This window comes from Nuphar pumila, chromosome 14 (assembly GCF_984573655.1).
Source record: "Nuphar pumila chromosome 14, dmNupPumi1.hap1.1, whole genome shotgun sequence".
Lineage (NCBI taxonomy): Eukaryota > Viridiplantae > Streptophyta > Magnoliopsida > Nymphaeales > Nymphaeaceae > Nuphar > Nuphar pumila.
This window is the reverse complement of record NC_143262.1, coordinates 68,199,045-68,221,888: the sequence shown is the minus strand read 5'-3', so window position 1 is coordinate 68,221,888 and position 22,844 is coordinate 68,199,045. Positions and strand designations below refer to the sequence as shown.

The 22,844-nt window shown below is 38.0% G+C and overlaps 1 protein-coding gene across 2 annotated transcripts in view; it reads left to right on the top strand.

Annotated features, from left to right (window-relative positions):
• LOC149816913 (Galactose oxidase/kelch repeat superfamily protein) overlaps positions 1–22,844 on the top strand; it is a 166,202-nt gene that overhangs the window by 10,041 nt on the left and 133,317 nt on the right. For both annotated transcript variants that reach the window (XM_089987740.1, XM_089987739.1), the window contains exon 9: positions 460–551. In XM_089987740.1, the coding sequence (XP_089843866.1) occupies positions 460–551 (92 nt within the window). The remainder of the gene's footprint in view (positions 1–459; positions 552–22,844) is intronic.

The window sequence follows — 22,844 nt, the reverse complement described above, 5'->3', positions numbered from 1 at the left end:
GCCGCATCGCCGAATCTGCACCCGCACCCGCACCTATGTGACATAGAAAAACATATGTTTTTCTAATAATACAAAAACTAAAAACAGACGAGGGAAAAAGTAAATACTAAGAAAATTATTCAGTTTAAACTGGGAATTCTTTGTATAATATCACAATAACATGAATGCTGTAGATACTTCTAATTTATTGCAATTGAGTTCCTCTGTAATTGTTCAAACAAATCTTGCCAGAACATTGCAATATTTGGAAAATATTGGAGATAGCTGTGACTATCAAAGCAAACTCATGCATACAAAATACCTATTAGCAAGTGGGTTCTGGTATACATGTTATAATTAAAACATTATTAAATGTTTGATATGAGAAATGGTTAGCCTTAAAGTGCTTTAGTGTCCCTGTTTTCATTTTATTGTATTAATATGTTTTGATTAACTTGCTGTTTTTGTTGTGTAAGAAAGAAGGTGAGACTCCAGGATGGACCCAGTTGAAGCTACCTGGACAATCTCCTTCTCCTCGTTGTGGCCACACAATAGCTTCAAGTGGAAATTATGTAATGATGAAAATCTTTGATTAAAATTTCTGTTTTTTCCTATTTGATTTCAATTTGTCATTTTACAGGAATTTGCTTGCAATGAAAATTTGTACTACTTGTGCAGATAAGAGTATCCACTTGCATCGTGTTATGGTTACTGTGTTTATATATTGTTCTACAGGCTTTTCTTTTTCTCTAGCTTAGTGTTTGAAGCATAGTTACCAGAAGCTTTTAAAAACTTTAAAGCTTGCTTTGGAAGCATGAAACCATGTGCTCCTTTCATCATTCCAAAAATTTATGGAAAGATTGCTTCCCTCAATATGAAATCAAACATTCATTGATGTTGGAACTGCAGTTTCCATTTTATAAGTATTTTCTATTTTAGAACATGCATATAATGGATAATTTTGTGCAAAAACTCTATGATGCATTGAAGTAAAAAAATACAAGTTCTATTTTTTTAATGTTCTACTTGTAATATCTTGTAGAATTGTGCCTAGATTTTTATTTTATAAATATACTTTTTATTAAATAAATATATTTTCGTTGTTTAGATTAATATAAAATATATGTAATATATGTATATAGGGGCTGACGTCAAATGGATCTGGACATGGTCCAGGATCCATTGATCGAGACCTATATATATAAGTATATATGTGCTGACGTCAATATGGATCTGGACATGATCCAAGATCCATTGGTTGTGACCCATATATATATATATATACATATATAAGGGCTGACATCTATATGGATCTGGACATGGGTCATGGATCCACCAGCCAAGACCCATAGTCCATCTATAATAGGATAAGTTAGTCTTTAAAATAAATAACAATTTAAAACTTTAACTAAAGAATATATATATATATATATATATATATATATATATATATATATATATATATATATATAAAGAAGATAGAATAGGAAAGAGTTTTATTTTCATAGAACTCTATCCCAATCAAGAGGGCTGTCACCTCCTAGAGGAGTCCCTCTTGCTTTATAAGGGGGGTTGAGCCTCTCTCTCTCTCTCAATCACGTCTATAAGAGAGAGAGAGAGAGAGAGAGAGAGAGAGAGAGAGAGAGAGAGAGAGAGAGAGAGAGAGAGACGTCACCTCCAACGTCTCCTCCTTTTACGAATTCACAAGCGAAGGTACGGGTCCTCTTTTTCCGATAAAACGAGAAGTTTAGCATGAGTCAAATCACATGAGGTTAAGAAAACTCAAATCTGCGCAGATAAATATGCTTGCGTTTTTCCTAAACTTATTCCAGATTGAATATAGCTAATTTATTTTGTTTGATGTTGAAATCTGAAGCTGAGCTATCTTCCAAACTTAGTTCATATTTAATGTAGCTATTTTATTTTGATGATGAGAATGTCTGAATCTGTGTTTTTCTGTTCTTAAACCACTGGGTTCTGTATTTCTAGGAGACTTATATCTTGTAGGTGTAAGAAGTAATACAAGGTCTCTCTATCATCAACAAAAGTTAAATATCGAGCTATGTCAATAACTTTGGAGATTATTTGGCTGAGGAGTCTTCTCAAGGATACGGGCGTCACCATCTCTGGTCCTTCGAAGATGTGTTGCTATAATAAAAGCACTATCTATATTGCAAGCAATCACACCTTCCATGAACGAACCAAGCATATAGAGATTGACTGTCATTATGTCAGAGAAGAATACTTGAGATGAACAATTGAATTGCCCTACGTGACTTCTGAATGTCGGCTGGCAAACTTCTTCACTAAGGCCTTACCTTCACCTCGTTTTTTTCTTTTCTTGGCAAACTTTCGGTGATTACACCATAAGTTTGAGGAGTGTTAATATGTATTGATATATACATATGTATACTCATATACATACGTATATTCACCTATGTATACATATATGAGTGTGTGTATATATATATATATATATATATATATATATATATATATATATATTTGACTGTATTTCATTGTAATACGTCTTGCCCATGTAGGGGCTTTTTTGTCATTTCATATGCATGTAATAGGTTAGGAACACTTTTAACCTTTTTTATTTTTATTTTCTTTTTTCTTTTTCTAGCAGTTAGGAACTAGCCCAACTAGCCATTGGGCTAGTCCAACGGCTAGATGGCTAGCCCTCTCTTGTGTATGATACTTTATAATTAGGGGATTCTTCTCCCGTTCAAGTATGCTTCTCTTAAGCATGCTCTAGTGAATAAAATCTTATATTTTTTTATGTGTTTTGCTCTCTTGTGGTTGCCCTTAGTGGCTATTGTATTCCCTTTTGTGCATTTGTATTTGCTATTGGTTGACTTTTGTATTGTAGCTTGGTGGACTTGTGCTTGTGCACATTGTTTTCTCTTCGTGTAAGTCCTTAGTGGCTTCATTATTGTATTTCCTCTTGGTGCATTACACTAGCTGCACTTGCTTTGCTTGTCGTACTTACGATCACTGTCTTGGCAGCGTAAAATTCTGTGGGCTTACCCTTTGCCCTTAGAGAGTCGCCATACTTCAGCTTGCGCAAGGGATGATGCTCATGAGATTTGAACCTTGACCGCCTGCCTAGTGGCCTAGGCCCCATCCCACTACGCCAAACCCCTTTGGGCTTAAAAAGGTAAGTAAATGTTTGTTTTTTTATATTTACACAAAGAAACCACCACCAGGATCAGAGACCTAGCTGCGCTGGCTCTGCCAATTGTACTTACGATCACTATCCTCGCAACGTAAAACTCCATGGGCTTACCCCTTGCCCCCAGGGAGTCACCATGCTTCGGCTTGCGCAAGGGATGACACCCATGGGATTTGAAGCTAGACCACCTGCCTAGCGGCCTAGACCCCATCCCACTATGACCAAACCTTTTTTGGGCTGTTTACATATATATCATGATCCTGAAACCATGTGTACGTAGTTGATGCATACATCTTGTTAGTTATATATATATATATGTTTTGTTCTTTTGCAGTGTTTGACTACATGTTATCTTTTGTCTATTACTTATTGTTGATTGATTTTGTGTTGCACACATGTTATTAATTTTAGCAATTCATTTGCAAATTTTGTATATTTTTTATTTTTTAATTGAGGTACCTTACTAGTCTTTTTAGGGGTCCATCGACTAGGCACCTCCTAGCACTTTTGACTACATAGATTTTAGTAAGAGAATTTTTAGAATTCTATGATCATTGTTTCTTTGAATGCATATTTTTATAAATGCATGGTTTTTTGTTAATATATATCATGATTCTGAAAGCTTGTGTGCTTAGTTGATGCTTTATATCTATATATATGTTTGGTTCTTTTACAGTGTTTGACTGCATGCTATTTTTTGTCTATTACTTATTGTTAATTGATTTTGTGTTGCACACAGTTACTGGAAGCGCCTAAGTAAAAGGGGAAGCGCGAAACGTCGCGCTTCCGAAGCGTGCGGGGAAGCACAACTTTTAAATGGGAAGTGCGCTTCCCTTTTATGGGAAGCACGCTTCCCTTTAATGGGAAACACACTTCCCATCACGCTTTCCCCACTTTTTTTTTTTAATTTTTTTGTATTTTTTATTTTTTCGCTTCCCCCTCGCTTCCTAGGTCGCTTCCGGTTCGCTTCCTAGGTCGCTTCCGAGGCGATTTCCGAATCGCTCCTAAGTGGTCCCACGCTTCCCGCTTCCTAAAATTTTGAAAGTGCCTCGCTTCCCACTCCTGCTTCCCGCTCCTGCTTCCCGCTCCTGCTTCCCGCTCCCGCTTCCCGCTCCCGCTTCCCGCTCCCGCTTCCCGCTCCCGCTTCCCGCTCCCTCAACTGGCAACCATGGTTGCACACATGTTCGTTATTAATTTTAGCAATTCATTTGCAAATTTTGTATATTTTTTTTTTCTAATTAAGGTACCAGACTAGTCTGACCGGTCTTTTTAGGGGTCCACCGACTGGGCACCGCCTAGCCCTTTTGACTACATAGATACTAGAATTCTATGGTCACGTTAGAGAGAAGATTAAGAAAGAACCTAGCTGGGGATCCCATAGAGACATGAGAGAGAGATTAAGGAATAAAAAAAAACTATTAAATGAGAGAGAGAGAGAGAGAGAGAGAGAGAGAGAGAGAGAGAGAGAGAGAGAGAGAGAGAGAGAGAGTCCTAAAAGTTACCTATTTGGAAATTATCACAAGAGAGAGAGAGACTAGAAAAAATTTAAGATGTTAGGTGAGATCACACCCTTTCTCTCTCTCTCTCTCTAACTAATCAGATATTAGCTAACGGGACTCGGGTTTGGATCCTGATGAAGAAAAACTCATACCAAATATGAATTTTTACTTGTAATCAGATTCGAATAACTGTTAAATCAGGATATCTGTCGAATTCGGTAGCAAAATTAAAAAACCATATCCGAATCCAATAAAAAATCGACTATGGTTTTGGCTAAATGGAATCAGTTATGGTCCGAAATCGGCTAAATTCCAATCTGCATCCCTGTGTATGAGGTTGTGTTTTTGCAGGAAAGCGTGACCTGTCTGTAAGGACAAGCAGTTTTCTAGTGTATATATAAATAAATAAATAATATATATATATATATATATATATATATATATATATATATATATAGAGAGAGAGAGAGAGAGAGAGAGAGAGAGAGAGAGAGAGAGAGAGAGATTGCTTAAATGAGTTTATGGAGGAAGACAGTACAGTTGGTTTGCATGTGATTTTATAGCTGCAGACACATTCTCCTGAACCGAAAGCATGTCTCATGTAACCTCTCTCTCTCTCTTTTCATATGCATGCTAATCTTCTCCAAAATGGCAGCCTATGTTACTTGGAGTGGCTGACACGTTGGGTTTTGAAAAACTAGATACTTGACATGACTATCTATCTATCTCTCTCTCTCTCTCTCTATATATATATATATATATGGGTTAAGATTTGCTACAGTTGATTGCAGGTGCAATCGACCTAGCAAATGGTGCAGAACCCCCTTATTTTTTTTGTTTTTTTTCCTCACATCTAACACCATAAATGTGATCTACATGTTTTGTTTAGTGGAAACTGGCTTTTGGATCGCTGAAATCCGACTTTTATACAGTTTTTTTCGGCAATCCAAAAATCAACAGCTATGAAGGCATCAGTTCTTCCCGACTCATAAAAATATGCTTTTTTGACAAAAGTCGATTCCTACTAAATCGAGCATGCCGAACACATCTGAGGTTAGATTGTGTCAAAACAACTCGCATGGTGAGATTCAAACGAGGTTGTAGGTACAATCGATTGTACCAAATATAAACTCTCTCTCTCTCTCTCTCTATATATATATAGGGTGGGAGAGAGGGGGGTGGAGAAATGTTAAATTGTATATATGCATATATACGTATGTATATGTATTATGTATATATATATACATAATTACATATATATATATATATATTATAACGTAACTATAGTCTACTTTTTAGTTACATTCTTTTTCTTTTTTGGTTCTATTTGAACTAGTCAACTTAATGTTGACTAGTCAAATAGAGACCTTGGGGCTGGTCCAACGTCACCTCCTCCAACGTCTCTACGAATCCCTTGTTGTATATAAATAGGGGTGAACCCCCTCTCTCAAAGTATGCTTCTTGCATGTGTTTGACATTAATAAAACATTATTTTTTATATATTTTGTGACCCTCTTGTGTGTGCTCCTTTGTGGGCGAGCCTACTATTTGTGGCTCTTTGTGTGTTCACTTTGATGATTTGGTAAATCTTGTTGTGACTCTTTTGTGTGTTCACTTTGGTGATTTGGTGGACTTTGTTGGAGGCTTTCATTTCCTTACTAGAGAGAGAGAGAGAGAGAGAGAGAGAGAGAAGTAATTAAGTAAAAAATAAAACTATTTCAAGAGCAAAAAGGAGCCATCCTTGGTTCTATCTTCCATGTATGTGGTGTTAAAATGTAATCATATTTTTCATTGTATATATATATATATATATATATATATATCCTTTTAGCTTATAATACCCGAAAAGGGTATTTCTGTAAATTCACATTTTATGCACATTCCATTTGGAATATGATTGTAAATTTCTTTTTTTTCCTTTTCTTTTCTTTTAATTTTTTTTTTGTGGTTTGCGCCACCTAGGGAGGCGCCCCAAAAGAGTCGTTGGGGAACCCCCAATGGTCACAAATGTGACCGTTGGGGGCTGGCTCCCAACGACTCCTTTGGGAGCCCCCTATGTGGCTTCTCTAAAGGTGTATAAATAGGGGTCTTCCCTTTATATTTTGTTATGGCTTGAGTGACTCAAGCTCCTCATTTTCATTCAATATATTCTTGTTACATGCATTTGTGCATGTTTGCATTATTTTACGCCTTTGTGCGTATTTGTTCAAGTGTGGCTTGAGTGCATTTGTTCACATCCTTTGTGAAGTATTAGTGCTTGCATGCGTATTGTCTCTTCATAGACATTTTTACATGGTATCAGAGCTTGGATTGAAGAAGGGAGGATGTGTGGTTGAGTGTCTCGAAAAGCATGCCTTCAAGTTTTTTGTGATTGACGTGAAGACTTATCTTCATCCAATATTTTAGAAGTTTCCTACATCAAGTAAGATCTAAAATCTTATTGCGGTATGTGATTTTTTCTCTTTTCTCTAATAGGCGAAAAAGGCTCACATTTTTCTCTTGCCTTCAAGTTGAATGACTCAAACTACCATGTTTGGGCTGGGAACATGAAAACTCACATAAAAGGTAAATGTCTTTGGGGATATGTTCTTGGTTCTATACCAGAACCCGAACCAAAGATTACTTTGGTAGAGAAAGGTGAAATTAAAATCCTCGAAGGAGAAGAAAGAAGTAGAGCTCTAGAAGAATATTCCAAGAAACATGAGGAATGGGAAATAAAAAATTTCAAGATTCTTTCTTAGATTTTTTAATCGGTTGAAACTAAGATCAATGCCAATATTATTAAATTCAAGAAAGCATCAGAAGCTTGGCATTATTTTGAGAAAATGTACACGTCAAGAGACTTGTCTCACAATTACTATCTCCAAAAAAGGGCTTTGACCCTTCAACAAAATGAAATGTCTATAAGGGAATATTTTACAGAATTATCATCCATATGGGATGAACTCACCATGCTTGAGCCTAAATGGAGTGGAGAAGCCATTGAGCTTAGGTACAAGCAATTGGAAGAGGACCATTTTTTCAATTTTTTGAATGGGCTTAGACCCGAGTTTGAGCAAATTCGGTCCGCTCTTCTCTCCTCTTTTGTTTCTCCCTCGCTTGAAGATGTCATTACAAAGCTTAGTGGGGAGGAAACACGTATGCATACTTGAAAAAACAATCCGAGTGTTCTTCCAACTTCAACTAATAAAGAAAATGATGTCGTTAATGCCGTTTCAAGACCGAGGAACTGTTAAAATATTATCCTTAAATGTACATATGTATATATATATACGTATCTCTATTTATATATATATACTTTTCTCTTCCTAAAATACCCTAAAGGGTATTCTTGTAATTTTCCATTTTACGCATATTCCAATTGGAATATGCATTGTAACTTTCTTTTTATTTTTTCTTGTTTTTTGTTTTTTTATTGAATTTCGTACCATATTGGGGGCCTCCCAATAGAGACGTTGGGAGCCCCCAATGGTCACAAATGTGAACGTTGGGGGCCTTCCAACGTCTCCTTTGGGAGCCCTTAATGTGGTCCATTTGTGAGTGTATAAATAGGGGTGTTCCCCCCTTGTATTTCCTAAGCTTGAGAGACTCAAGCATTTGCTCTTTTATATAAAATACATGCCTTAGTGCATGTTTGCTACTTTTACGCTTTTGTGCGTATTTTGTTCAAGTGTTGTGTGAGTGCATTCGTGCACATCTTTTATAAAGTATTTGTGCTTGTATGTGTATTGTCTTTTCGTAGTCAATTTTACATGGTATCAGAGTTGTTCCCTTGCGACTTACATTGTACAGTTGCACTTAGAGTCTGTTTTGCTTTTGTTGAGTCTGATGTAAGCTGCCCAGTTCAAGTGAATCAATACCCCGAAAGGGCAGCCCGTATACTTGAACTGTAATAGCCTGCGGGCAAAATTGTGAATGAAGTAAATGCGTTGAACTTTCTTTTGTTCACCCTCGTTGTGATTGCTTCTTGTGATTGCAATTTCTCTCCCTCTATTCTCTCTTGCTCTCTTGAACTCTGATTACAAGCTTCCGCGATCGGGAAGCGAGCTGACAAGTAGGCTTGCAGCGGTGAGGAGTGACCGTTGCGCCGCGCTGGCCCATTGAAGGAAATATGTCCGTAACAAGTGATATCAGAGCCCGTTCTCGTGCTGGGGAAGGGACTCCAGAGTCGGTGTCGACACACACGCCGACAGGCTGCGATTTGTGAGCAAGTCATCGTGGCGCCTTATCAAAACTTTCGCAACACCAAAGACAAGGCAGTTGCCGAAGCTGAGGAGATGGATTCACCTCGGGGCCAAGAAGAATTGGCTGCAACTGTTAACAAGCTGGTGGAAGATGTGACTTCGCACGAGGAAGCGATTTCACGCGCATGTGAATCATTCACTGGACTGAATGATGTGGTGGCGAGTCTGCAAGAGCAGGTAAACTTACTAATGGGGCAGGTCACTTCGTTGACGACTACAGTGGCCGACTTACATACTGAAGTAGGGGAGCTTCAGTTGAAGAACCGTACATTGCAGCAGACAGTGACCCTAAATGGCAGAAATGGTGAGAGGCCATCAATGATTGATGTGCCAAGACCCGTGAAATTCAATGGTTCTCGTGATAGCAAGGCCATTGAGAACTTTTTGTTTCAAGTAGAAGACTATTTGGATATCCAGAATATGATCATTGAGTATCTGAGGATTAAGGCCGCAACAACCTTACTTGATGGAGATGCCATCGCTTGGTGGAGGCGGAAGCCCAGCGACATGGAGATGGGTCAATACGTGATACACACCTTTGACGACTTCAAAATGGAGTTGCACAACTATTTCATGCTAAGAAACGCGCAGAGGTAGGCGTACCGGATGGTTCGCGAGCTCAAACACTCTAGTTTGTTGCAAGACTATGTCAGAACGTTCCAGAAGCTTATGCTGGAGATACCTAACATGCCAGAAGACGACATGCTCAACTGGTTCATTGCGGGACTTCAGCCATGGGCACAGTCTGAAGTGGAAAGGAGCAACCCTCGTATTTTGGAAAATGCATGTGTGGCGGTCGAGCGCTTAGTCGACACTCAGCGCAAGCCTTTCACTCCATCCACCAAAGTCGGGAAGAAGCCTGACCACAGAGGCAAGAAGGATGAGCGACGCGATGATAAAGGTAAGGCGTCGACACCCCATCAATCCGAAAAGAAACATAACTACACAAAGCATAACAATATCAACAAGGGTGCGGTTGTGACATGCTGGTTCTGTGACGATAGGCACATCGCCAGACAATGCCCAAAGCCCCTTGTGAAGGACGATGTGCAAGCAAACGCTGTACAGGAAGAATGCAGCGATACTGAATGTAGTGACACTGAGATGATGCAACCAAGGATGGGGGCCATGCGATCGATTAACGCAACTAGAAGTTGCGCGACTAAGAACATGCAGGTCAGTAAGGAACTTATGTACTTGGAAGTCATTATGAATGAAAAGTCTACTTCAGTAATGATGGACTCAGGGGCCACACACAACTTTATCTCGCGGGAAGAGGTAGAGCGGTTGGGCTTGAAGCCTGGGCCAAAGCAAATGACCATCAAAACGGAAAACTCTGAGGCCAAGCCCATCCTTGGTGAAGCAAGAGACATGGCTATTCAAGTGGGGAGTTGGGTCGGCAAAGCCAACTTCTCTGTGGTGCCCCTGGACGATTTCAAGGTGATTTTGGGTATAGAGTTTCTGCAAAGCCAGAATGTTATGATGCTCCCAAAGTTTAACACGTTAGACGATCATGGGGTTAGACCTGTCTCACACAGTGCAGTGCCTTGCACAGAAAAACAAGTCTTCAGTGCTATCGAAAATGTAACTGAAGAAGGGTGTTAAGCATAGGGAGCAAACATTCTTAGTTGCAATGTGCGCAGAAGAAGGGAAGGTAGAAGCAACATTACCGCCGACCATAGCCCCCACTACTACAACAACAACAACAACAACAACAACAACAACAACGCCTTCATCCCAAACAATTGGGGTCGGTGATATGAACCAAAAAGAAAATCATTTTGGGTCCTCCACATGAATCCTTCTCCTCCAATCATTTTTATCCAATGTCATGTCCTCGGTGAGGTTCGAAGCATTCATATCCTTTCTTATCATCTCCATCCAAGTCTTCTTAGGCCTACCCCGACCTCTTTTAGCTAATAGATTTTCTCATTTCTCCATCCTTCTAACCGGAGCATCATTAGGCCTTCGCCGAATATGCCCAAACTATCGTAAACGATTCTCCCTCATCTTATTTTCAATGGATGCAACGCCTACCTTCTTACGTATTTCCTCGTTTCGAATCTTATCTTTTCGTGTATTTCCACACATCCATCGAAACATACGCATCTCAGTTACACTCATTTTTTGAAAATGATGTCTCTTGGCAGCCCAACATTCCATACCATATAGTAAAGCGGGTCTAATTGTCGTTCTATAAAACTTCTCCTTCAACCGCAATGGCATTCTACGATCGCACCACACTCCAGTTGTAACGACCTCAAATTATACCCTTTGAAAATGCAGAATACAACAACAACAACAACAACTACGCCTTCATCCCAAAACAATTGGGGTCAGCGATATGAACCAGAAAAGAAATTCATTTTGGGTCTTCCACATGAATCCTTTTCCTCCAATCATTTCTATCCAACGCCATGTCCTCGGTGAGGTTCAAAGCATTCATATCCTTTCCTATCATCTCCATCCAAGTCTTCCTAGGCCTACCCCGACCTCTTTTAATTAATATATTTTCCCATTTCTCCAACCTTCTAACTGGAGCATCATTAGGCCTTCGCCGAATATGTCCAAACCACCGTAAACGATTCTCTCGCATCTTATTTTCAATGGGTGCAACACCTACCTTCTTACGTATCTCTTCGTTCCGAATCTTATCTTTTATTGTATTTCCACACATCCATCTAAGCATCCGCATCTCAGCTACACTCATTTTTTGAATATGATGTCTCTTGGCAGCCCAACATTCCGTACCATATAGTAAAGCGGGTCTAATAGTCGTCCTATAAAACTTTCCCTTCAACCGCAATGGCATTCTACGATCGCACAGCACTCCAGTAGCACTTTTCCATTTCATCCACCCAACCTTTATCCTATGATTTACATCTCCATCAATTTCTCCATACTTTTGAATGATGGATCCCAAATATTTGAAATAATCATTCACCGGTATATCTTGCTCACCAAGCTTCACTACACTCCCATCACTACTTCGTTGCTTACTAAACCGACATTCCATATATTCAGTCTTACTCTTACTCAACTTAAAACCTCTAGCTTCCAATGTCTGTCTCCATAATTCTAACTTAGCATTAACCCCAGCTCTAGACTCATCAATCAAAACAATATCATCAGCAAACAACATACACCACGGTACATTTTCTTGAATTGATCTCGTAAGCTCATCCATCACTATCGCAAATAGGAAAGGGCTTAAAGCAGATCCTTGATGTAACCCAACCGTTATCGGGAAATTGGTTGTCACCCAGAGATTCGGGGTCCTCAGAGTTCCAATTTCTATTGGATAGCCCAAACATCACAAACGAACTTGCAACCATCATCCATAAGAACCAGAACAATTCCTTTATTTATTTATAAAAGTAAATTTCAGAAACAAGGTTTTATTTGACTGAAAATAAAGCAACAACTGAAAAAGCAAGAAGAACTGAAACAAAAAAAAGAGTCACTCTGTCTCGTGCTGAAGCTGTCAAGCCCAAGTATGACTCTCATCCATTCTCAGTAGCCAGTCCAACCTCACTGTTCACCATTTCCTGTGAAAACCAACAAAGTAGGGTGTCAGAACCGAAATTCTGAGCACAACTACTTCTAAATAAACCAAGTGAGACAAAAAATATGGATAAGATCCCGTATAATAATTTGAGTGAGTGCAGATATAACAATTTGCAGAATTTAAATAATCATACTGTAAGAAAGTGAAAAATACGCTACAACAAATGTCTCTCAACAAGTTCTCACAAATACATCATAAGAACCACAAAGGTTCACAGAGAGAACTTAAGAATACACACAACCCAAAACGGGTATAAAAATAAAAAATAAACAATTTTATTGATTTGAGATAAAACCCCAAAACAAGAGTTAGTATTTACAAGGGGAATAGCCCCATATTTATAGAGAGGTAGAGAGAAGCCTTAAGAGAGCTGTTGGACTCTCCAACGGCTCTAATAGAGCTGTTGGGGAGTCCAACAGCTCTTTTTGGATTTATCTTTTTGACTAGTAAAAAAGGTAAAGGCCAAATCAATCCAATGATGGACTGGTTTGACTAATTCTAGTTGTATTTTAACTAGAATTAATTAAACGAAAAATCCTAACTAGAAAGGAGATAAAACATTACATGTCTATGAGATTACATGAGATATTATATGAAATTATATATTTTAACACATACTTGCAACCAGTTATATATGCCAAGCAGGAAGAAGCCGTAAGGCATGAGCATAGACACGAACTAGGTAATAAGATCTTTCAACACACTTTTTAGGAAGTAAATAACATACACCCACCATTCTATCATGATTCAGAGAATAATTCAATTATGCATGATCTAGTGCAAACAGAAAAATGCATGATTATGTGCAATGCATGATTCCTTTTGTTATCTTTCATTTATGTTTCTCTTTTTCCATATTCATGCTCTATTAAATACATACAACTTTAAGTTCCTCTTTGTAATTACCGTTGCCCGCGGATACACCAAACAGGTACAATCCCCGAGGTCAAGTAGGTTTCCAGGGTAGCTTAACACACAATTTGTATTTTATTACTGGGTTCCAACTTAGCCCTCGACCGAATCACCTTCGGAACATTAGACCTCCACATCTAATGTCGGCGACATAAGGGACACCCCACGCCCACATGTGCCACTTCCTTGGTACCAGAAACAAAGTTGTGTCAAAACACACTACTCCCGAGTAAAGTGGCGGACTATCTCTAAAACCGTTGCCAGGAGAAATAACCTCAATATCGGGTTCAAGAGACAAAATTACAGCACACGGAGTTTTTGTATCCTCACTGTCTCCCCAAGACCGTATCTCTGAGATTCTCATACTCCAGATGAGATATCCCCGAACGTATATTATATTGTTTTTATTATATTTTTATTAAAGTTAGTTCTTTAAGTTTGCAACACCATATGCAAAAGTAAAGTGAAAACCCGCATCCTCTCTTGCGGGGACTCATACGGGACTCCAACCCGTATAAACAACTAGAACAATGTAGTAATGTGCCAAACCATCTTATGTGGTTTAAGTGATGCAGTTAAAAACATATCTGAAAGGAAACCAAACCCACAGCTGTCCAGGCCGATGATGGTCCAATTAGGTCATCGGTGCATCACATAATAAAACCAAGTAGTGTTTATTCATAACACTAGGCCAATAGTGCCAAAAACATGTGCACTCATGCAAACATAACCCAATCATATGCATGCCATTTTTCAATCATATGCATTTTCATTATGTGTGGTACCTACATCATATACGTGTATTAACCAATGCATATTTCTTCTGAGTGTGAGAGTACACATGCAATACATATTCTCATCAAGCGTACATGCTCGCAAAAATATCAATAACCAATCCATGATCACGTTCACGATTGTACAACCAGTAAAGTGATATACTAAGACAATACTTCACATATTCACCAGGCAGAAGTGTAAGTTTCTGCATATGCTAGAGAAGATAGTTGGGCTTACCAATCCCGAACCCCCATCCTTCTAGCTTAACATTCCAGCATAGTCCCAAAGTCTGAGATTCTTGACAAACACATAGGTATGGGTAGGTTCCAAAAATTTTCCTTTGTTCAGATTGGAATTTTGAGCATACACAAAATCCATTAAATCTGGACCACATTTTCATCAAAACTGATTCATATCCGTCAATTGAAATCGTAAACATCCATGGCAAACCAATACACCCTGCATGCTCAAAGTATGTCAATAATACATTAGGTCATTTGGACTACTTGATTCCACAACTACACTTCCATTTTACATTTTCCATAATATATATATATATATATATATATATATATATATATATATATATATATAGCATCTGGATTTGATAGTTTTCCCCAAGTAGCTGGGAGAAATTTTTGATTGGCTGTTGCATGATATTTTTGTCTATATATCCTACCAAGGTACGAATTCCATCAAGATACAGAGATACCTTTGCTGCTAAGAGGTTGTTAAAATGTAAAACTGTACATATATGTATATATAATAATATTATATTATTATATATATATATATAAATACATTTTTAATTTCTTTCTTTTCTGTATTTTTTTTCCTTTATTTTTATTTTTTGTCTTTATGTCATCTAGTTCAGTTTGAACTAGAATGACTGTTGCTAGTCAAGTCCTGTCCAGACTTGACTAGCAATAGAGCTGTTGGACTGACACAGTCCAACAGCTCTTAATAGAGCTGTTGGACTGTGCCCAACAACTCTATTGAGTCCTCTTTCAGCTGTGTATATAAAGGGGTGCAGCCCCTCTTGTATTTCACTCCAATGCTTCTTAAGCAATTGGTTTTTCATATCAATAAAGAATACATTTTTATTTTTATTTTGTTTCCAGTTATACCCTTTTTAAGGGTTATGCTTTAGTGTCATTCTTGACACTTGCTCTTGTTAATCAAAGCTCGTGTTTCGAAGATCCCCATTTCATTTCATGGTATCAGAGCAGCGGAAGTACTAAATCTTGAGGAAAAGCTGCCTCAGTTTCCGTGCCCGTTTGCAAAAGTGTTCGCCACTTGAAGAGAAGTGTTTTATCACTTCATTGGAGAAGATTTCACATCTTGTTGTATTGTTTTTTTTTTTTTTTCTTTCTCATTTTCCTTCTTGTTTCTCTTCTATCCCTATTCTTTCTTTTCTTGTAATTGATGAATGACAATGATAAAGTCACCATCATGCCTATGAAACTAAGCGATACGAACTATGTAACATGGGCTTCAATCATGAAGCACCATATATGGGGAAAAGGCTTATGGGGGATTGTGGATGGTTCCGATTCGGAACCTAAGCTATCTCTTACTAAAAAGGAGGGAGATAAAGACGTCCCTCTATCGGAAGAAGAGAAAATCAAGGCTATTGCCTCATACGAGAAGAAATGGAAAGAATGGAGAATATCTCATGCGAAGATAATGTCATGACTTATCAATAGCGTTGACATTAAAAAATGCTCAAGTCTTGCCAAATTTGATCATGCCGATAAGGCATGGGAATACCTTAAGAATATGTATTCCCTTAAAGATATTGCACACGTGTGCAACCTCCAAGAAAAAGTTCGAATGATGACACAAGGAGACAAAACTATTCGTGAATATTACAATGGGTTGTCCGAACTTTGGGAATAACTTTCCCTTTTAGAACCAAAGTGGCATTGTGCCGAAGACATCGAGCTTCGTCAGAAACAACTCGATGTTGAACATTTTTACCAGTTTATCACTGGATTAAGGCCGGAATTTGAAACCACTAAATCGGCCCTACTTCACCGGGAAAAAATTCCTTCTATTGTTGAAACTATTGAAGAGTTAACAATGGAAGAAAATCGTCTCCGGAAAGGTTCTTTAAAAATTGAAGATGATTCCGTTTTAGCCGTGTCTAGACCAGGGAATCATGTTCGATCATATAGGCCTCCTCACTTTAACCGACAAAATGGTGACTATGATAAGAAGAAAGTTATTTGTCATCACTGTCATGAACCGGGACACTACAGGCCACAATGTCCCAAACTTAAGGAGCTGAGAGAAAAAAGAGCTGCAATTGCTGGATCGGAGCCTAAAGATCAGGATGCACCAGTTTCCCTGGCCCAACTAATGGAGATCCTTCAGCCTCTCATCAAAGGTGCCTCTTCCTCATCTGAAGCTTCAACCGGCGCAGCAGCCTCATCTTTTTCTGATTTAGGTAAAATTTCTTGGCTTCTTGACTCTGGTACATCTTTTCATATGACCCCAAATAATCAAAGTCTATCCAAATGTGTTAAAAATAAAACAAGTGTGTCAAAGGTCTTTATTGCTGATGGGACTTCTCTTGAAATAGAAGGAATAGGAGATTTTGAAAAAATTTATAAAACAAAAATTTTTTTTATTCCAGAAATTAGACATGTTCCCAAATTAAATTTAAATCTTTTATCTGTATCTCAAATTTCTGATTATGGGTGTAATATTTCTTTTTCTTCTCATGGTTGTTGGGTACAGGATCGCCAGTCAGGCAAGCTGATTGGGGAAGGCCATAGAGAAGGAGGACTCTATTACATGGATTTTTTGGAAATGCCGAAGAAAGCTTTTTGTTATAATATTCAAAAAATAGAGTTGGAACTGTGGCATAAGAGACTTGGTCACCCACATATAGCCAAAATCCAACATTTTCCAAATCTAGGGAAATTTTGTAACTCTGAATCATTTGATTGTAAAGATTGTATTCTCGGCAAAATGAAAAGATTACCATTTCAGAACAAAACCTTTTTCTCTTCAAGACCACTTGAATTAATACACTCGGATGTTTGGGGTCCTGCACCAGTAATTTCTAAAGGAGGATTTGTTTACTATGTTATTTTTGTCGATGATTTCTCCCGACATACGTGGATGTACTTTCTCAAACATAAGTCTGAAGTATTTTCATACTTTCAAACTTTTCATAATATGGTTAAAAACAAATTTTAAAATGATATTACTATTTTTCGCACAGATTCAGGGGGAGAGTTTTTATCCACAGATTTTCAAAATTATCTTAAATTGCATGGCATCACACATCAAAGATCTTGTCCTTATACACCTCAACAAAATGGACTGGCAGAACGAAAACATCGCCATATTATAGAAACCACTAGAACTTTATTAATAGCAAATCAAGTCCCTAAAGACTTTTGGGCAAAAACTGCCTTAACTGCCACCTATCTCAATAATAGGATGCCATCTTCTTCGTTACAAAATATCACTCCCATTGAAAAACTTATGAACATTTCTCCAGACTACTCTAGATTAAGAATATTTGGGTGCAAATGTTTCATATTTACTGACAAAAATGATAAACTTTCCCCTCGTGCGATTCCCTGTGCTTTTTTAGGATATGTTGAAAACCAGAAAGGTTATAGATGTTTTGACTTCAAAAATAATAAACTATATGTGTCTAGAAATGTTTCCTTTCTTGAAAAGGAGAGCTTCTTTGATTTTAGAAAATTAAAAGACGTCACTGAGTACTCCTTTTTGCTAGATCTAACATCAACATCTGATGAATATGACCTTGATTGTAACTTTGATGATGATCCAAGAATTATTGATCTTAATGTTGAAAATGAAGTTCATAGAGATACTAGTATTCAATATTCCAGGCGACAAGAGTCTAATACTCCATGTGCACTTGAGAAATAGTCTAACATTCCAACTAGACAATCATCCCGAATCTCGAGGCCTCCAGAAAAGTTTGTATCATACGAGTCTTTCTCACCCACATATAGGGCAATTATTGCATTAATTCACTCATATGAAGAACCATCCACATATTTTCAAGCAAAAAATGATATCAAATGGATAGAAGCCATGAAAGTTGAATTAGATGCACTTGAAAAGGCTTCTACATGGAATATTCAAGATCTTCCTCCAGGGAAGAAAACTATAGGATGTCGATGGGTTTATAAAATTAAAACCAAGAGTGATGGTACTCTTGAAAGATATAAATCCCGTTTAGTAGCCAAAGGTTATGCCCAAGAATATGGGATTGATTATGAAGAAACCTTTGCTCCGGTGGCTCGTATGACTACTGTCCGAACCTTAATTGCCTTAGCTTCTATCAAAAAATGGTCTATTTTTCAAATGGATGTCAAAAATGCTTTTTTAAATGGAAAGCTAGTTGAAAAAGTATATATGGAACCCCCTCCTGGTCTAAGTATTCCTCAGGGTAAAGTCCTTCGCTTAGAAAAAGCTCTTTATGGACTTAAACAAGCACCAAAAGCTTGGTATGATAGGTTTAGTCGTGTTATGATTGATATTGGTTTTCAATTCTGTTTAACTGACACTGCTTTGTTTATTAAGAATTCTGATGCAGGGATCATTGTGCTTCTTCTCTATGTGGATGATATGATCATCACCGGAAGCGATAAACAGGGAGTTGAAACAATCAAAACACTTCTTAAATCTCATTTTGAAATGACTCATTTGGGCTTGTTGAGATATTTTTTAGGCATTGAAGTTGCTTATTCTCCTAGAGGATATTTATTATCTCAGACTAAATTTGCTTTTGATATTGTTTTCAGGTCTGGTATTACTGATGATAAGAAAGTTGACACTCCAGAAGTTGTTAATGTTAAAATGAAGATTGATGATGGAGAACTTCTTGCAGACCCTACTCCTTACAGACAGCTTGTCGGGGCACTTTCCTATCTATCCATTACCAGACCAGATATAGCACATGCTGTTCATACAACAAGTCAATTTCAACATGCTCCTACTTCTGTTCATATGGGAGCAGTCATGCGTATTATCAGATACATCAAGTCCTCTCTTTCACGAGGACTTTTCTTATCTTCCTCCTCTTCTCTTGATTTAATTGCATATACTGATGCTGATTGGGGAGGTGATCCCAATAACAGACACTCAACCACTGGCTTTTGTGTCTTTTTAGGGGAATCATTAATCTCGTGGAGGTGTAAAAAGCAGCAGAAGGTATCTCTCTCATCCACCGAAGCTGAATACAGAGCCATGGCAACCACGACCATGAAAGTAGTTTGGCTCCGACGACTGCTTGCTGACATGGGAGTTGAAGCAACAAAGGCTTCACAAATGTGTTGTGACAACAAAAGTGCGATCTACATTGCCAGTAACAGAACATTCCACGAACGCACCAAACACATCGAAATGGATTGTCACTACGTCAGAGAGGAATATCTACACGGGATAATTGATCTGCCATATGTCACTTCAGAATATCAGTTAGCAGACCTCTTTACAAAGCCTCTCGCTGCTCCCCGATTTCACTTTCTCTTAGACAAACTTTCGCTCATTGTACCGTAAGTTTGAGGGGGAGTGTTAAAATGTAAAACTGTACATATATGTATATATAATAATATTATATTATTATATATATATATATAAATACATTTTTAATTTCTTTCTTTTCTGTATTTTTTTTCCTTTATTTTTATTTTTTGTCTTTATGTCATCTAGTTCAGTTTGAACTAGAATGACTGTTGCTAGTCAAGTCCTGTCCAGACTTGACTAGCAATAGAGCTGTTGGACTGACACATTCCAACAGCTCTAAATAGAGCTGTTGGACTGTGCCCAACAGCTCTATTGAGTCCTCTTTCAGCTGTGTATATAAAGGGGTGCAGCCCCTCTTGTATTTCACTCCAATGCTTCTTAAGCAATTGGTTTTTCATATCAATAAAGAATACATTTTTATTTTTATTTTGTTTCCAGTTATACCCTTTTTAAGGGTTATGCTTTAGTGTCATTCTTGACACTTGCTCTTGTTAATCAAAGCTCGTGTTTCGAAGATCCCCATTTCATTTCAGAGGTATGTCTAACTAATCTCATAAGTTGCTTGTCCAACATTGAGTGTTGATATTGGATAGAATAAGGAAATTCTTCTTGATAGTATAAGCCAATATTTAATTGTGAACAACCCAAAAATAGGGTAGGAAAAAAGATTGGACACTAATAGTTTATTTAGCAAAGAAATGAATGAAAGCTAAAGAACTTTCACAAGAAGTAGAGTTGTTTCAATCCTCCGAACTCTTCACAACCGGAAGTCTTCCAAGGAATGGTACAATAACATACCCCTTTTTATAGTACAATAACCAAATGCAAATCAAAAACATAAATTCAAATTCTGGGAATCCAATATTTAGTCCAAAGTACAATGCTCTATTATGGAAATAGCAAGACAAGATTTACAGTAATTTATGAGGCTTAATTGCCTAATTAGCAACAATAACTATAAATCCCAAACATTCCTTGAGTACTTGGTTTCAAGAATACAAACACTCATGTTCAGATACAACATATTTCAGGTGAGTAATAGTATCAAGACTTAAATCCATACACAAGATCAACTGGTTTCATGACTTTAAATTATCGTTACTATATCATATCCAAGAATAGAACATTGTGGCAGAGAAAATAAAAACACAGAAATAGATTTGATATAACCAGCACATTCATGTAGTCTTTCATTATAACATAATTTATGGTTTAGTGAAAGAACACAGTTTCATTGAACATGCAAATTCTGAATTTCAAATAGAATGGAACCTACGATACATCTATAACTCAACATCGATTTAACGTACCCTTTTTTTTTTTTTTTCAGAATGACATAGACATTATCGGCTAACAATATTAACATCAAGAATCTGAAACCTAATATGGGTTATTCAACAACAGAAATCGAAAAACCCCAATCTGGTTATTCAACCACAATAATCGGAACTCAAACTGGGTTTACCCGATACTACAGTCGAAGACCTCTCGATTTCAAGGGCCAGAGTAAAAAATCCCCAAATCTGGGGTTAACCGACACTAAGAGTCGAAAACCCCCAACTCTTGGCGATACCCGATAGGGCCGATACTCAAAATCAGAAAACCCTAACTTCATGTTCGATTTACTCTTCCTTTCCCAACCACCGAAATCCCATCCCTATCCTTCTTTCAGAGTTCCGAAATCCCCAAACTCTAAGGGTTAGGGACTTCCCGCACCATGAACCCCTCCTCTCAAAGAATCACACGAGATCGAGACCCATTTTCGATCCCTCGCCCAAAATCGTTAGAAGCATCATACCTATTTGATGATTTTTCGACGATTGGAGACTGGAGACGCGAGTACGGAGCTGGCTGAAGTCGCCCCTCACTGCTGTCGTGACAGGGATGCTCGCCGTGGCCTTCAATGGCTGTTGGTTGCCGCGGTTTTCCGGCGACCACCTCTTCTCCGGTGCACGCCCAATCGAGAGAGAGAGAGAGAGAGAGAGAGAGAGAGAGAGAGAGAGGACGAAACCCACTCCACCCCTCTTTTTATCATGCCGCCCCCCCCTCCCCCCTTCTTACCGAGAGGCGCGGGGTCGGTTACGCCTGCTGTAACCACCCCCTCCTTCCCCTTCGATAAATGCAAGAATCGTGCCGTTTCCCTTATACATGCATCGAGTCCGGGTCCGAACCCGTGACCCGCGATACCAAATCCAGTTTACAACTGGATCCCGGTTGCCAAGAGCTAGCGGATCCTCAGTTGGATCCTTGTGGGTCCAATTATGGGTCCGACCCCTTTGTACCAGATTTATATATATATATATATTTATAAATACTATTAATTATTTATTTAATTAAAAATTAATATTATAAGTATAATTTAACACCCCATTGTGGGTTATTTACGAATTTAAATCCCCTAAAATTCATTGATTCTCTTTTCCGGATATCAGATCCGAACTTTGCTACTCGGGATACAAATCCCAATTTGGATCTGGGCTGGTTATAAGAGTGGATCCGTCTACGCTATTTACTGTTTTCTTTATTTTATTAGGATTTTATATTAAAATATATCTACGGGTATAGGGATCCGGAAGGTGGATCCCGGACCCATCTACACACCATCGTAAATAGTCATCCCTTGAATTATTTAAATTAATTAAAATTATTTCACTTATACATACATACAAGATTATACGAGGTAAATTTATTCGTGAAAACCCCTTCATGAGTCTTGGATCCGAAATTTGGATCCCAAGCCCAGATCATATAGAATCACTTAAAATTTTCGGGTATTACACCAGTTGCACTTTTCTATTTCATCCACCCAACCTTAATCCTATGATTTAAATCTCCATCAATTTCTCCATTCTTTTGAATGATAGATCCCAAATATTTGAAAAGTCATCCACCGCTATTTGTTGCTCACCAAGCTTCACTACACTCCCATCACTACTTCGTTGCTTACTAAACCGACATTCCATATATTCTGTCTTATTCTTACTCAACTTAAAACCTCTTGCTTCTAATGTCTGTCTCCATAATTCTAACTTAACATTAACCCCAGCTCTAGACTCATCAATCAAAACAATATCATCAGCAAACAACATACACCATGACACATTTTCTTGAATTGATCTCGTAAGCTCATCCATCACTATAGCAAAAATGAAAGGGCTTAATGCAGA